The sequence below is a fragment of the Geotrypetes seraphini genome, chromosome 8 (genome assembly GCF_902459505.1).
Source record: "Geotrypetes seraphini chromosome 8, aGeoSer1.1, whole genome shotgun sequence".
Classification (NCBI taxonomy): domain Eukaryota; kingdom Metazoa; phylum Chordata; class Amphibia; order Gymnophiona; family Dermophiidae; genus Geotrypetes; species Geotrypetes seraphini.
In genome coordinates, this window is record NC_047091.1 from 78,484,557 (window position 1) to 78,500,295 (window position 15,739).

The 15,739-nt window shown below is 38.5% G+C and overlaps 2 protein-coding genes across 5 annotated transcripts in view; one reads left to right on the top strand and one right to left on the bottom strand.

Moving 5' to 3' along the window:
* Positions 1-9,912, top strand: part of FLRT1 (fibronectin leucine rich transmembrane protein 1) — a 307,753-nt gene extending 297,841 nt beyond the window's left edge. For all 3 annotated transcript variants that reach the window (XM_033956594.1, XM_033956595.1, XM_033956596.1), the window contains one exon: positions 7,263-9,912. In XM_033956594.1, the coding sequence (XP_033812485.1) occupies positions 7,310-9,319 (2,010 nt within the window). In that variant the 5' untranslated portion in view covers positions 7,263-7,309 and the 3' untranslated portion in view covers positions 9,320-9,912. The remainder of the gene's footprint in view (positions 1-7,262) is intronic.
* Positions 1-15,739, bottom strand: part of MACROD1 (mono-ADP ribosylhydrolase 1) — an 835,512-nt gene that overhangs the window by 682,923 nt on the left and 136,850 nt on the right. The gene's annotated exons all lie outside the window — the stretch shown is intronic.

Here is a 15,739-nt window from a genome sequence, read left to right on the forward strand (position 1 = left end):
ATAAGCTCATAAATTACTTTAACAAAATTATGAAAATGGTCAATTTCATATTTACTCTCTCATACCCACATATATCTCTTCTTTCCAAGGACAAAACTTCCTTCCTTTCTCTTGCTCTCTTTCCCATATCTAGCACTCTCCTCCTTCCTGACTACAGCACTCATTTTACCCCCTTCCCTCCACCAGTCCTGGCCCCAGCTCCGCCTTCCTTTCAACCTCCAAGCTGCTGCCCTGGCCAATATACCCACTTCTTCTAGTCTCTGTGGATCATTTAACCATGGCTGTTTCTGTGGATATCCTGAACACCCAACTGACTGGGTGTGTCTCAAGGACTGGGTTGAGAACCATGCTAACACTTTATGGTATACTTTTCAATCTTTTGGCACTGTTTCCATTAGTTTAATGTTGTTAATGTTTAATGTTGGGCACAGTAATAGGTTTGTAGGCTTCAGCTTCTTTCTTGTTCCCACTTTGTGAAGTGGAAGGCAGGCATTTAGGACCTAATTCTAGAGAATGACACAGGGATGGGTAGGTACCCATAGGTACCCATGGGGCATGGATGACACAACTATTGTACTACAAACAAAATTAGGGATTTATTGGTAAGAGTCCTCAAGGCTTAATCTTACCGTTTGACTTTTCTACTGCTTTTGATGTAGTGAATCATTCGCTCTTACTGGTAACTGTGAAATAGGTATTTCAGACAGGGATTACCTGGTTCAAGGTTTGTTTGTTTTTACTGAAAGAACCTATAAAGTAAAACAACTAGAATACTCAGTGAGCCTTGGATGAAGTCTCACAGGGGTCCTACCTCATCCCTATTCTTTATAATGTTTTGATGAGTTCATTTGATAACACTTTCTCCCACCTGGACATAAGTTTTTATACATATGCAGATGATATCATTCTACTTATTCATGTGACATTTAAAAACAAGTAAACACCAAAAAGTCCAACAGGACAGAACACCGACGGGTATAAAACAGTACAAAAGGAAGTGGGAACCGACAATGAGCACTCCACTGAAGAACACTGATGTAAAACCAACTTGTTTATTTCATAAAAGGACACAAGTACAAGGACTAGATTTTTTACGTACAGCTCCTAAAAAAAATCAGCACCGAAGAAAACTACTAAATACTATTTTATAAACAGTGTTCAAAGTTACATGCCATTTATAAAATAGTAAAAAATAGAACAGGCATATACATAGAGACGAAGACTAAATGCCTCAAGTGCCCAGGGTCAGCGGCCAGAACTTATCAAGGCCGTTAAACCCACAACTGAGCTATCATCGGGTACTGTCTTATTTATCTTTATGTAGATGTTTTATAGATGTTAATTTTATCATAAATTAGTTGGCACTCTAGTTAAATGCTGTAGATGTGTGGTACTTAGCTCGGGTAAACAACTGCCCGGCGAACTTCCCACACTCCATTCCACAGACGGAAGATCTCCGTTTCGCTCTCTATACGTTTCTAAGAGCTTCTTCAGAACAGCATAAGGATTAGCTTCCATATATGCTTTAATCCGTAGTTATGTTTCCCACTAACTTATTAAGAGGGAAATGACCGTCTTAGAAACGTATAGAGAGTGAAACGGAGATCTTCTGTCTGTGGAATGGAGTGTGGGAAGTTCGCTGGGCAGTTGTTTACCCGAGCTAAATACCACACATCTACAGCATTTAACTAGAGTGACAACTAATTTATGATGAAATTAACATCTATAAAACATCTACATAAAGATTAGAAGCAAAAAAGGCATATAGAGAAAATAAGACAGTAACCGATGATAGCTCAGTTGTGGGTTTAACGGCCTTGATAAGTTCTGGCCGCTGACCCTGGGCACTTGAGGCATTTAGTCTTCGTCTCTATGTATATGCCTGTTCTATTTTTTACTTTTTAGTTTCATTGTTGGCTCATATTAGGAGTTTGAGTATTATTACTATCTTGATTGAGTGCATTTATAAAATAGCACATAGCACAAGGAACAGTGCCTAACTTCTGCAGTGATAACTGTGATAATTTATACCAAGACAAGGTTGGACAAGTTCCTGCTGAACCAGAATGAACGCAGGTAGGGCTGGTCTCAGTTAGGGCGCAGGTCTTTGACCTGGGGGCCACCACGTGAGCAGACTGCTGGGCGCAATGGACCACTGGTCTGACCCAGCAGCAGCAATTCTTATGTTCTTATGTGGTGCAAATCCTCACTTCTAAATAAAGCAAGGATCCCTCCCCCTTATTCTATAACTGCACATGTAACTTGGTGAAACACCCTCTATCCACCCATGTCTGTGCTCCCTTTTTGGATTCACATGAAAAATGTAGGTGTGGATCCCGTGCCTAAATTTATCCACCTAAATTTTAATTAAAATCAATTTACGCCAAAAATTACTCATTAAGATCAGTTATTTAAGCTAATCGGCTTGCTATTCTATTAAATTGTGCAGGCAAATTGAGCATGTGTCCAAATTTGCATGCACAGTTTTTAGTGTTTTTTTATAGAAGGGGTAATGCATAGTTCTCACAAATGAAGTTGTCTTAAAAGTTCTGGAAGGTACTGTAACTATAGATTCAACACTGTTTTTTGACATTCAAGTCAATCTCCTGTGTATGAAAGGTTTCTGGAAACAACTCTGTGGTGGTAAAAAATATTTTTTATTTCATTACAGTATTTTAAAATCATTGTACAAACCTTCATACTCATTCAGTTAGAATATCGTTATATAATCTAGGCTGGCTGTTCTGATAAATTGATAAAGTGAATGCAAACTACAGAACATATCAGCCTTATTATTATATCATGCTCCTAAATTGAATCGGGTATACCCTCTTTTTAAAAATTTATATTGGTTATCAATTGAAGCTGATTCACTGTTCAAATTGTGTGCAGTTATATTCAGAATAATTCATGGTTTATCTTTGTCTTATATGTCCTCTTTATTGTATTTCTTACTATCTCAAAGAGTTCCATGTAATGAAACTCAATATTCATTCCCCTTCTGCAGTGAGTATAAAAAATAAACACATTTACTCTTCATTAGTTTCTTTTCAGGCTACAAAATTTTGGAAGTCTCTGCCAGTTCGTAATATTAGGCTAGATGGAGATTACATGAGCTTCAGAAGAAGACTTAAAACTTTTCTATTTTAACATTTATTTTAGAAGAATGACTTTTAATGTGCTTACTGTGAATTGAATTATCCCGGGAGCTACCTGGCTAATCTTTATGTGATCTGCATTAAACCACTTAGTGGAAATTGTGGAATACAAATGATGTTTTGTATTTGTATTGCATAATATCTCTCAGAATCTGGCCTGTTTCAAGTGATAAGCTAAACAGAGCTGTAAGGGGTAAACTTCCTTTAGCTCCTTCACTATTCCATCAGGTCCCACATAGCCTTATCTTCTTTCAATTGAACCAGCGGTTTTTAATTCTATATATTCAATAAATGATAGTGTTCCATTCACATTTATGCATGCCTTTGCTTTTGGCTTCTTCTACTGAGAAGAAAGCATATACTTTATTCATTACTCATGCTCTATTCACTAAACTCATCTTCTATTTTAATTTTTATTATTCCCCTTTTACTCTTCCTTTGTTCACTTATATATAGCTCAAGAAAGCTGTCTTTGTTGATTGAACAATGTACTTCTTCATTTGAGACTTGCCTAATTTTTCTACCTGTCTCCCTCTAGTTACAGTATATAGTAAAACACAGTAAATGATGACAAATACAGTATAACTTGACCTGACCAGTCTGCCCATCAAGATTAGTTTTCTTGATAATTTTGCCTATCCTCTTATCAATTTATTTAAAATATTTATATGCCACCAATTCGATGTCTATAGTAGATTACAAAATAACATCTATAATAATTACATTACATTACATTAGGGATTTCTATTCCGCCATTACCTTGTGGTTCAAGGTGGATTACAAATGTGTTAATGAAAAATGGACAGGGAAATTCCCAAAGGATATCTGTTCAATTTTCAGGGGAGATAAGGAGAGTATCTGGTCATTTCCAGGGAAGATAAGAGTAGAGCATGTTGTTTCAGGGGGGGTCGAGATGATTGTGGGAGGACAGAGGGAGACTTGTGGTGTTAAGACTTTTTCAGGGATTTCTTGAAAAAAGTGTGGAGGGACATAATCGAAAGGGACGTCTAAGTCCGTTTGCATCCAACTCGCAAGTCATCAAAAGTAAAAAAACAGCTTAAGACACATTTTCGAAAAATACATCCAAAATTTTTTTTGTTTCGAAAATTGTCTAATTATACGTCCTGCCGATCTGATCGTCCAAGTCGCTAAAGCGTCCATCTATATACCACATTTCCGTCCAACTTTTCATCCAAGTCCAAAATGCCTAGAACAAGCCCTGTTGGATGTGGGAGGGGTCTGCACAGTGATGGACTGAACACCCAGACATGCCACCTAAATAGTGGGATACCTTACAGGGCACTGCTGTGAACTTCACAAAAAGGGTGCTATGTCTTCTTCTCACTACAGTTCCCTTATGGGTCATGGTGAGCCACCCAAATCACCTCCAGAATCCCCTAGACCCACTTATCTACCACCCCAATAGCCCTTATGGCTGCAGGAGCCACTTATATGCCAGTACAAAAGGGTTTTGGGGGTGTATAGGGGAGTGCACATGTTTAAGTATCAATGCAGTGATTACAGGGGCTTATGGGCATGAGTCCTCCTCTCTATGGATCCCTAATCCACCCCCAAGACGACTTAAGCTGCCTCTGTGCTGGACGACTAGGATTTCCTATGCCAGGTGATGGTCTGGAGGCTGAATTGTAAAGGTGTGATTAATATTTTTATGGGGGTGGGGGTGATCAGTGATCACTGCGGTAGCGTGTGGAGGTCTGTTTTATGTGTTTGCAGTGCTTATCTGGTGACTTTAGGTGGGTTTTTGTGACTTAAGGTGGGTTTTTGTGACTTAAGACCATGTTTTAAATGGCCTATGTCACAACGTCCAAGTTCCGTCGATCCCAGCCTGTATAACTTTCGGTTATACATGCTGTACGACTAAGTCTAAGCCGGCCCACGTCCCACCCAACTCCCACCCTCGACACTCCTCCCGAAATGCCCCGTTTAGCTTTGGTCATTCAGCGGCACTATGAAGGCCTAGGTCATTTAGAAATACATCCAAAACCCGTTTTTAGTATCGGCACTTGGACGTATTTGGGAAATGTATGTCCAAGTGCCGACTAAGACCGGTTTTTGGACATTTTTCTCTTTCGATTATGAGCCCCATAGTCTTTATTTCTTTTCTGAATGTTTTGTAGTCTGGGGTTGTTATCTGTAGATTGGAGATTTGTTTGTCTAGTATTGTTGCTTGAGTAGCTAGGAGGCCATCATATAGTTTTTTCGTTTAACTGCTTTGATTGGGGGGGGGGGGGTGAATGGGGTATGAGTTTTCCTATGCCTGGTTGAGGTGGTTTGGATGAGGCGATTGTTCAGGTAGGCTGAGCTGTTTCCGATTTTAGATTTAAATAGTAGACAGTAGAATTTAAATAGTATTCTTGCTGGAATTGGAAGCCAGTGTGAGTTGATATATGCCTTTGTAATATGGTCGTGTTTCCTCAATCAGTAGATGAGTTTCAGTGCTGCGTTCTGAATTGTTTGTAATTGTTTTGTTATTGTTGCAGGGCAAGGGAGGTAGATGATGTTGCAATAGTCTAGTAGACCTAGTATTAGGGATTGTACTATGAGCTGGAATTGTGTTTTTTCAAAGAATTTTCGAACTTGTCTTAAGTTTCTCATGGCTGCAAATGATTTCTGTATTGTTTTATTGATTTGCGGTTGCATGGTGCAGCATGTCTATTGTTACTCCTAGCAGTTTTAGGGTGGGTTGTATGGGGTAATTTATTGCATTTCTTAGCACTAAATTTTAGCTGCCAAATTTCAGACCATTCTTCAAGCTTTGCTAGGTCTTTCTTCATGTTATTCATACCATCGGGTGTGTCTATTCTATTGTAGATTTTGGTATCATCTGCAAAGAGGCAAATCTTACCTGACAGCCCTTCAGCAATATCGTTTATAAAAATGTTTTAAAAAAACAGGCCCAAGAATCAAACCTTGAGGCCACTGGTAACATCTCTCTCCTCAGAGCGATCTCCATTGACCACTACTCTCTGTCTCCTTCCACTCAACTAGTTCCTGACCCAGCCAGTCATTTTAAGACCTATCCTGAGGGCACTTAGTTTATTTATTAGATGTCTGACTGGAACATTGTCAAAGGCTTTGCTAAAATCTACTTTAAATACACCACATCTAGCACACTCCCTCTATCCAATTCTCTAATCAACCAGTCAAACAAATTAATCAGATTTGTCTGACAAGACCTACCTCTAGTAAATCTGGTCCTGTAATCCACCGGATTCCAGAATCTTCACCATTCTCTGTTTTAAGAGTGATTTCATTAATTTGCATACCACAGAAGTCAGACTTACAGGCCTGTAATTCCCTACTTCTTCCTTACTTCCACTTTTGTGTAGCGGGACCACCTCTGCCCTTCTCCAGTCCTCTGGTACCACTCCCAATTCTAGAGAAGCATTGAAAAGTCAGTCAGCGGAGCCTAAGTTCCCAAAGTTCCTTCCGCACTCTCAAATGTATACTATTCGGCCCCATCACACTGTCTGTCTTTAATTTAGCTAGCTCCTGACGAACACAACCCTCTGAAAATCAATCAGGATCTACCACTACTTCATCCCTATTTGCATTTGTCTTGTGTGGTCCCGCTCCCAGTGCTTCAACTGTGAACACAGAACAGAAATTTTTGTTAAGCAACTCAGCCTTTTCATTATCAGCTTCTACATATTTCTCCCCTTCACCTTTGAGTCTCATAATGCCACTTTATATATCTAAAAATGTCTTGTCTCCCCGTTTTACCGTGTCAGCTCTATACTGAATATCAGGAACCAGACTCCTATGTGACTTTGAGCAAATGATTGGTTCTCTTTGTGTATCACTTCTATACAAGTGTAATTATTTTTGGGTTTTTTTTTTTAAGAAGGCTATTTCTTCTCCTGTCTCTTTATATGCTGGTACTGTGCAAGCACAGAAATGCATCATTAGAATGCACCCTAGTGATGGCTATATATGCGTGTGTGAAGCATTAAGAATGTAAGGCACTCTGAAATTTGGTTTATCTGTACACATTTATGTTAGCTATGTGTAGTATCAGATATTGTGTATACATCAAACAGTACAGTTCTAACTTTCTTTTTTCTGATTCTTACCTTGCTGCAGGATTTAAGAAAATAAGCTAAGGGACCTTGAACACTGTGGACTGAATCATGGCAGTAACAACAATGACCACCACAACAACCACAACGACCACCACCATGACAGCAGCCACTGTTGTCATAACAACAGCCACCATGGACCTCCGGGACTGGCTTTTCCTCTGCTATGGACTGATTGCCTTCCTTACTGAAGTCATTGATAGCACAACCTGTCCCAATGTGTGCCGCTGTGATAATGGCTTCATTTACTGTAATGACCGCGGTCTTACTTCCATTCCTGGCAACATCCCTGATGATGCTACAACACTCTACTTGCAGAATAACCAGATCAAAAATGCTGGTATCCCCATGGAACTGAAGAGTAAGGTCAATGTCCAGGTTATTTATTTGTATGAAAATGACCTGAATGAGTTTCCTGTCAACCTGCCCCATTCTCTCAGAGAGCTTCATCTACAGGACAATAATGTCAGGACTGTTGCTAGAGATGCCTTAGCCAGGATACCTCTTCTGGAAAAGCTCCATCTGGATGACAACTCTGTGTCCACTGTCAGCATCGAGGATGATGCCTTTGTGGACAGCAAGCAATTGAAGTTGCTTTTCCTTTCTAGAAACCACCTGAGCAGTATCCCCAATGGGCTTCCCAGGACCTTGGAGGAGCTGAGGCTGGATGATAACCGTATCTCCACTATCCCACTGCATGCCTTCAAGGGGTTGAACAGCTTACGGCGCCTGGTTCTGGATGGTAATTTGCTAGCCAACCAAAGGATAGCAGACGATACCTTCAGCAGGCTCCAGAACCTCACTGAGCTCTCCCTGGTTCGTAACTCCTTAGCTGCTCCACCACTTAATCTACCTAACAGCCACCTACAAAAGCTTTATCTGCAAGACAATGCCATTAGTCATATTCCTTACAACACATTGTCCAAAATGAGACAGCTCCAGCGACTGGACCTATCCAACAATAATTTAACCAGCTTGCCAAGAGGGCTTTTTGATGACTTAGAAAGCCTCTCTCAGCTTCTGCTACGTAACAATCCTTGGTACTGTGGCTGCAATCTCATGTGGTTAAGGGACTGGGTAAAAGCCAGGGCTTCGGTTGTCAATGTGCGTGGTTTGATGTGCCAGGGTCCAGAGAAGGTTAGGGGGATGGCTATCAAGGATATCACCAATGAGATGGATGAATGCTTTGACACAGGACTTCAAAGCAATGTGATCATGGCCAAAACCACTGCCAGTAATCATCCAGTGACCACTCCACAAGGCTCACTATTCACACTCAAGTCCAGAAGACCTGGTATCAGGCTCCCTGATATTGACTATCCCATTGCCACAGTTGCTGGGACAAAACCTTTAGTCATTAGTGTCAAACCCTTGACAGCAGACAGTATACGAATCACCTGGAAGACAGCACTACCTGCTGCATCCTTCAGGCTCAGCTGGCTTAGGTTGGGCCACAGTCCTGCAGTGGGATCTATCACAGAGACCCTGGTCCAAGGGGATAAAACAGAGTACCTTCTTACAGCCCTGGAGCCCAGGTCCACTTACATTATCTGCATGATCACTATGGACACAGGCAACGCTTATATGGCAGATGAAAGTCCTGTCTGTGCCAAAGCAGAAACTGCAGATTCTTACAGCCCCACTACTACATTGAACCGGGAACAGAATATAGATCCAATGGCTGGCCTGCCACTGGCAGGCATCATAGGAGGGGCTGTATCATTGGTCTTTTTATTCCTTGTCCTTGCCTCAATCTGCTGGTATGTTCACCGGACAGGGCAGCTGCTGACGCAAGACAGGGCTTACAGCCGAGGAAGCAGGAAGAAGGATGACTACATGGAGTCAGGCACCAAGAAGGACAACTCTATCCTAGAAATCAGGGGATCTGGGCTGCAGATGCTGCCTATAAACCCTCACAGAGCAAAAGAGGAATATGTCATCCATACAATATTTCCATCTAATGGAACAAGCCTGTATAAGGGTACCCATACTATTGGTTATGGTACTAACCGTGGCTACAGAGACGCTGGCATTCCAGATGTGGATTATTCCTATACATGATGGAAATGCACCCAACCCCTCCTCTCCCACTAATACATTCTACTGGCCCCCTGCTGTGCAATCTTCAGTTTCATCACTGTACTGATGAGAAAACATTAAAAAAATTAAATGAATAAAAATAAACAAAAAAAACCCTTCTTTTCAAGTATAAGGAACTTGAGAAAATATTTTGTAGGAAAAAAATTTTAAAAGTAGAAGAAAAATGTGAAAAAAAACATAAAACAATCAGACTTCATTTGTAATTAATATTCCAGATTAAACAATGAGGATGATAATAGAAAAAATGTGAAAGATATAAATAAACCCTCCCTTTTCCCAAGACTGTTTCCTTGTTGACAAAGTGAACAATTTGAGGTGGTTTTTTTAAGTTAAGGAAGAAGAAAAATAAAATGAGCAAAAAGCAAAGCCCCATACCAACTGTTCAGCTCATGTACTTCAAAAATCATTATTAACTTGACTCTATCATCACAATTTTCCTTAGCAAGCATGCTGAGGAATTGCATCCATCAGCCAGAGATATAGTACCACAGCAATTTCATTATTATATTGTAGATGATAAAAAATATATAGGAAAAAATAAAGACTTTTGTTGATTTCTCATTATCCTTTGTTGAAAACCCTTATCACTTCTCATGTGTGGTGCATTTTCTGGGACAAGGACAGTTAACTCTTGTCCTCGACTACCAGATACTACTCCTATTTGCTTGTATTTGATCCCAGAATCAGATGCATTTACATAGTTAAGATAGTCTAAAAAATCTGTCTGCAGCACTTGCTGTCTGTCATAACCCTAAGCTTGAGCAGAACTATATGAGCATCAGCTGAGCATTCACTCCATCAATCTGACACAGATAGAGGCAATAGACACTTGTTCTCACCCCATCCCAAATGCAACACCAATTACTTCCACAAAACACAAGAGTGTGAACTAGGGGGAAAATTAACTCTCATTTATATCTGCCTCTTCTTTTTCATATATTGGAAAAAGGAAACTTTAGAAAGTATTTTTGACCACTTAAAATTCAGAAAATAAAATAAAATGATACCAAGAATTCCTATTTTCAAGCATTTACAACCAATATTTATGAATGGAGTCCCTAATCACTGGCTATCAAGTCTTCTACGCCAACACCTTGAAATTCAAGGGAGTGGATAAGGGATTAGTTGGGTTTGTACCACCACAAGTTCTCCCAAATACTTTAAGCAGCCAAAATCTTCCCATGTGATGGAAGGGGAAAGCTATGACAAGAGATATACGAGAAATTTCTCTATGTATCCTGAATTCTAGAACACAGCCGCTATCTACACCTTCTAAAGACTTGTGTTTTTGCACTAGTGAGGATATCTGTACACTATCATTATATAGTACAGTGTATGTGCAAAAATATGAATGTGGCAGCCATTTTTTCTGAGAGATCTGATTTTTAAATTTAGGAGAAATCAGCTAGCTAAATTCCATACAAACTATTTGCTTTTAAGAATTGTTCCCACTATCATACAATAGCAAATGTGTTGCACATGAAAAAAACCCACAAAAATACAGTGAAACTGATATTCAACAGGATTTAAGTGATTAGCATTGGATGCTAACTGCATAAGTCCTTTTTGAAAAAAAATTGTATCTGTCAACAAATAAAAAAAAGTGGAATAGCCACCTACCTATTTGTTAGAACAGTGGGGCTGAGAACCAGCAAAGCCAGGGTTGAAATCTCACTTCTGCTGATGCTGCTTGTAATGGAGAGAAAGTCATTTCATGCTACACTGCCTCAGGTACAAACTAAGAGCTAGATTTACTAACCTGCATTAATTCAACCTACATATTCTCAACTATGATGTCATGATCTTCTGGTTTTAAGAAATTGTATTTACTACCTGCAAGCCCAAAAGCTACTAAAACAGTGCACATTCAGTTACAGTGGGCATTTTCTCTCCTGGAGGGCTCATAATCTAAGTTTGTATCTGAAGCACTGAAGTGTTAGCAGCCATGTCCAAAATTACAGTCACAGGCTAAAGGAACTGGCAGAACTTTTTATAAGTTCAACTTCTATTTTATAAGGAAGAATTCCAGCAAGCCAAGTCTAGGATTACTTAAAGTTCACTAACCTAGAAATAACTCTATACATTTTTTTAATATTGTGTCCACTATAATACAAATCAAAGCACATCTGTCTCTAATATGTCCACAATTTCACTTAATCAATGGCAACAAAGTTGTTTTGATTCAGCAATTGCTTGCTACCTCTGCAACCATGGAAATTAACTTATATACAACTGTCACTTCTCATGGCCTAATTAATAGTATAGACTCAGTGACTAGCTCATTCCACCTTTCATCAACATAACATAACATCGTACTTCTTAACCGCGTAACCATAAGTTCTACGCGGTTTACAAAAGTTTATAAAAACTAAAGACAATTTAAGAATGACAAAAAGAAATTATTTGACCAATTATTTTGAAAAGAGATAAGTTTTAAGTTGAGTTCTGAAATGTTTATAAGACAAGGCTCCAAGCAATAACAATCAAAATTCTCTTATCATATAAAGCTGCTTGGAATGCTAACATATGGTCCACAAATTTCTTGCTCTTACAGCCCTGTACTGACGGAAAGGTAAACAGGGCATGAGATTTTCTACTATTTTTATACGATGCTAGAGAGAATCTATTAACCATGTAAAACGGAGCGGTATCATACGTAACCTTATAGCAAAAGCAACCCAACTTAAACAAAACATGAGCTTCTATTACTTGTTTTTAAGTCACCTCTTGCTCTTCCACCACAGGCATAAGCTGCACTCATTTTTGGCATTCTTTCAATTCATGTACTAGTGTCTATAAAATATTTTGCCTTTAATGAAAATTTCTACCTCATCATTCCATCCCAATTTATAAAAGATCTGATTGTGGCTTTTTTTTTTCTCTCTCTGTTAGTTTGATAAATAGCCTCTCTTTGGACAAGTTTCCATTTTAGTGGAAAAACATAAGGGCTCAGCCACTTCTTAAAAAGTATAGTTTAGATTTGTTGGACCCAGCAAGCTATCATCCATCTAATCTGCTATTTCTTTCCAAGGTTGTAAGGTTGTCGCTCATCAGTTTACAATGTTTTTAAATAAGACAAATGTGACTCTCCCTTGTCAATCTGGGCTTAGAATATGCTAAAGCTTTGAAGATTTAAACAACCATCAGTCCTTACTATTGAGACTGAATAGCTGATACCATTCCAGAATGGTTTGTCTCTTTCTTGTCAGAATGAGCTTTTCAAATCGATTGGAACTCGCAAATTTCTTTACCTTGTGGAGTTCTGCAAGATTCAATTTACTCACCTTTTTTTTTTTTTGTCCCCCTTTTTTATCCGCATTCACTGCCTGCAAGCTCTTTGTCATCTTGCCCATTGGAGAGTTGTCCCTCTTATTTATTAAAATTTTCACCATCGCAAAGAACAGATTGGCCTGTTACTTTTCAGAACATTCTTTTGAAGGCTGGTAATTTTTCTTCTGTATTAAGTGGCATCATTCTGAATTTGATTCTAAAGAAAACAATATTGGAATCTAACCAACCAGCCAATTTTAGGCTATTTTTGCTAAATTATTATCTGATTATCTAGATAATCACAACTGTCTTAGTTCCTGCCAATTTGGTTTCAGAGCCTTTCATAGCACTGACACAGTGTTATCATCACTCGTCACTGACACCAAAATATTATCATAAGGAAAACCCCTGATTCTGCTATAATTCAATCTTACTGTAGCTTTTGATTCTGTGAACCACGACATCTTATTATACAAATTGTCTTTTTTTGGCATCTCAGGCAAGGTACTGTACTGGTTTAAAGAGTTCTTATCCAACAGATTTTATAAAGTTAAAATGAAGGATATGCTATCTAAATCCTGGGTTTCACCCTGCATTTCCCCAAGGCTCCCCACTTTCCCCTGTCTTTTTTAATCTATGTGTGTCATTATTTGAAGCTGCATTTTCCACTGTGGAGCAAAATTCTGGTCCTATGCAGATGACATGTTCTTTTGGGTTCTGACTGAAAATGACTGGGGCTCTACATCTAGATTATTACAGTGTATAAATTTTGTTGATCAGTACAGTAGTTTACACAGGTTTAACTAAACAAAAATAAAACAAAGGTTTTTTGGCTTCAACATAATTTACCGGAACTACATATCAGAGGCACATTTTCAAAGCACTTGGACACACAAGGTACCATAGAAATCTTTGAAAATGACCTGCATAGTTCTTAAGGTGGATAATTCTTCACAAATTTTAGGGATTTTTCTTGATACCAACTTGTCTTTTGAACTTCAGGTCAATTCACTAGTTTGATTGGTATTTTTAAAACTGTGGCAATTGTGTAGAATCCATCTCTTGTCCTCTGACAATCATTATGCAGTCTTAGGACATTTGTCCTGTCTAAGCTTGACTATTGTAACCGTCTATATTGTTCTCTTTCCAAATAATCTTTCTAGATTACAGATCCTTCAAAATATGGCTGCCAAACTTATTTTTCAACAATCAAAATTCAATCATGTTACCACCTCTCTGATAAAGCTACATTGACTACCTATTTAGGCATGTGTTTTCTTTAAATTGACCTGATCATTTTTTAAAAGTTTTTGATGATACAATCCCAGAACCATTACTGGGTCTTCTCTCTTCCTTTTTGCTGTTGTTCCCTGAGAAAAAGAAATCACTTTTTTCTACCTTTTCCAGGAACCCATTACAGGAAAATATTAGAGGGTGCCTTCTCCAATAAAGCTGTACAACTTTGGAAATCATTACCTGAAAATCTGAAGGCTACTCAGACTTATTACATGTTTAGAAAGAACCTGAAATATTATTTATTTCAAAAAATTCTAATGTAATCTCTCTACTTTATTTTACCAATAATCTTTGTTAGTTGCTTTGAACATATTAAGGGAGTTGGCAGAATTGAAATATTCCACATCAAAATCAACATTCAGAGTTTTGGTGTCTATGGGCTCCTTTTACAAAGCCACATTAGCGGTTTAACGCGCGTAATAGCATGGCTAAACTGGCGGCCACGCTAGACGCTAACACCAGCATTGAGCTGGCGTTAGTTCTAGCCACGTAGCGCGGATTTAGCGCACACTAAAAAGCTGCATGCGCTAAAACCGCTAACTCAGCTTCATAAAAGGAGCCCTATGTGTATTCTTAAGCGGGTATTCAGATTGATTTCGGTGGAGCCTTTTTCGTCAGACATCAGTCCTCTGAATGCTTCCTGGAGTCAGTGGCTTGTTGTCTCAAAGATCACTGGCTAAAATTAAATCCCCCCCCAAAAAAAAATCAAAGCTATTTTGTTTGCTGAAGTACTATGTAGTCTATTCCTGCTCCTATAATCCAAAATGTTACACTTACTTATAGAAACTCACTTCTAGTGCTGGGAGTCATATTAGACTTGCATCCTATGTTTAAGGAGTATATCACATCTTTAGTTGTTCTTTTTATCATCTTAGATGTATTGTAGTTGTGAAATTTATGATGAGGCAGATTGACAAATTTTGATACATTCTTTGATAGCCAGTTGCCTTGCCTACTGTAATTCTCTTTTGGCTGGAATCATTGCATTTACTATGAAAAGACTCCAGACAATTCAAAATACAGCTGTAAGATTATCTAATGAAGGTAAAAATCATCTTATCACTCCCTTACTTTATACACAACATCGGCTTCTAATTTTTTCTAGATTTCAATTTAACATTCTTCTTGCAAATAGGGCTCTTTATATTGCCCTGCCACATTATCTGGCTTGTTTATTGCTTCCAAATATTACATCATCTCATTTTTGGCTATTGCATTTGTCCTTTATAAATGATATGAGTTTGACAACTACTAGATTTACCACATTTACGGTATACTGTATATCTAGCTCCTTTGTTTATGGAATAAGTTACAACCATAACTAAGAGGGGAATCAAACAAAAACTTAGGGCTCCTTTTACAAAGGTGCGTTAGGGCTTTAACGCGCGGAATAGCGCACACTAGACCTTAACGCCAGCATTGAGTTGGCGTTAGTTCTAGAAGCGTAGCACATGGTAATTTCCTAAAAACTCTAGCGCACCTTAGTAAAAGGAGCCCTTAGTCACCTTAAAATTTTATCAGGTTTTCTTAGGAAGCAGGTTAGGTTCTATGATGTAGCAACTAGTGTGGCAGATTGTCTTCTCCATGTCTTGTTCTTATGTCTCTTTTTTGTATCAGTAGGTTTTAATTTTGAATTAGTTCCTTAGGTGGTTTTTCCTTTTATATCATTTTTTGTCACTCCATTGTTGTGGTGTTTTATGTTTGTTTTAGTTTTAAATACATGTTTTTATTTGTGTTTTCTCTTGTTTTAGCATCAGATGTATGTTTTTGTTTGATTGTTTTGAATCTATTGTGACACATATTCTTTGAATGAAG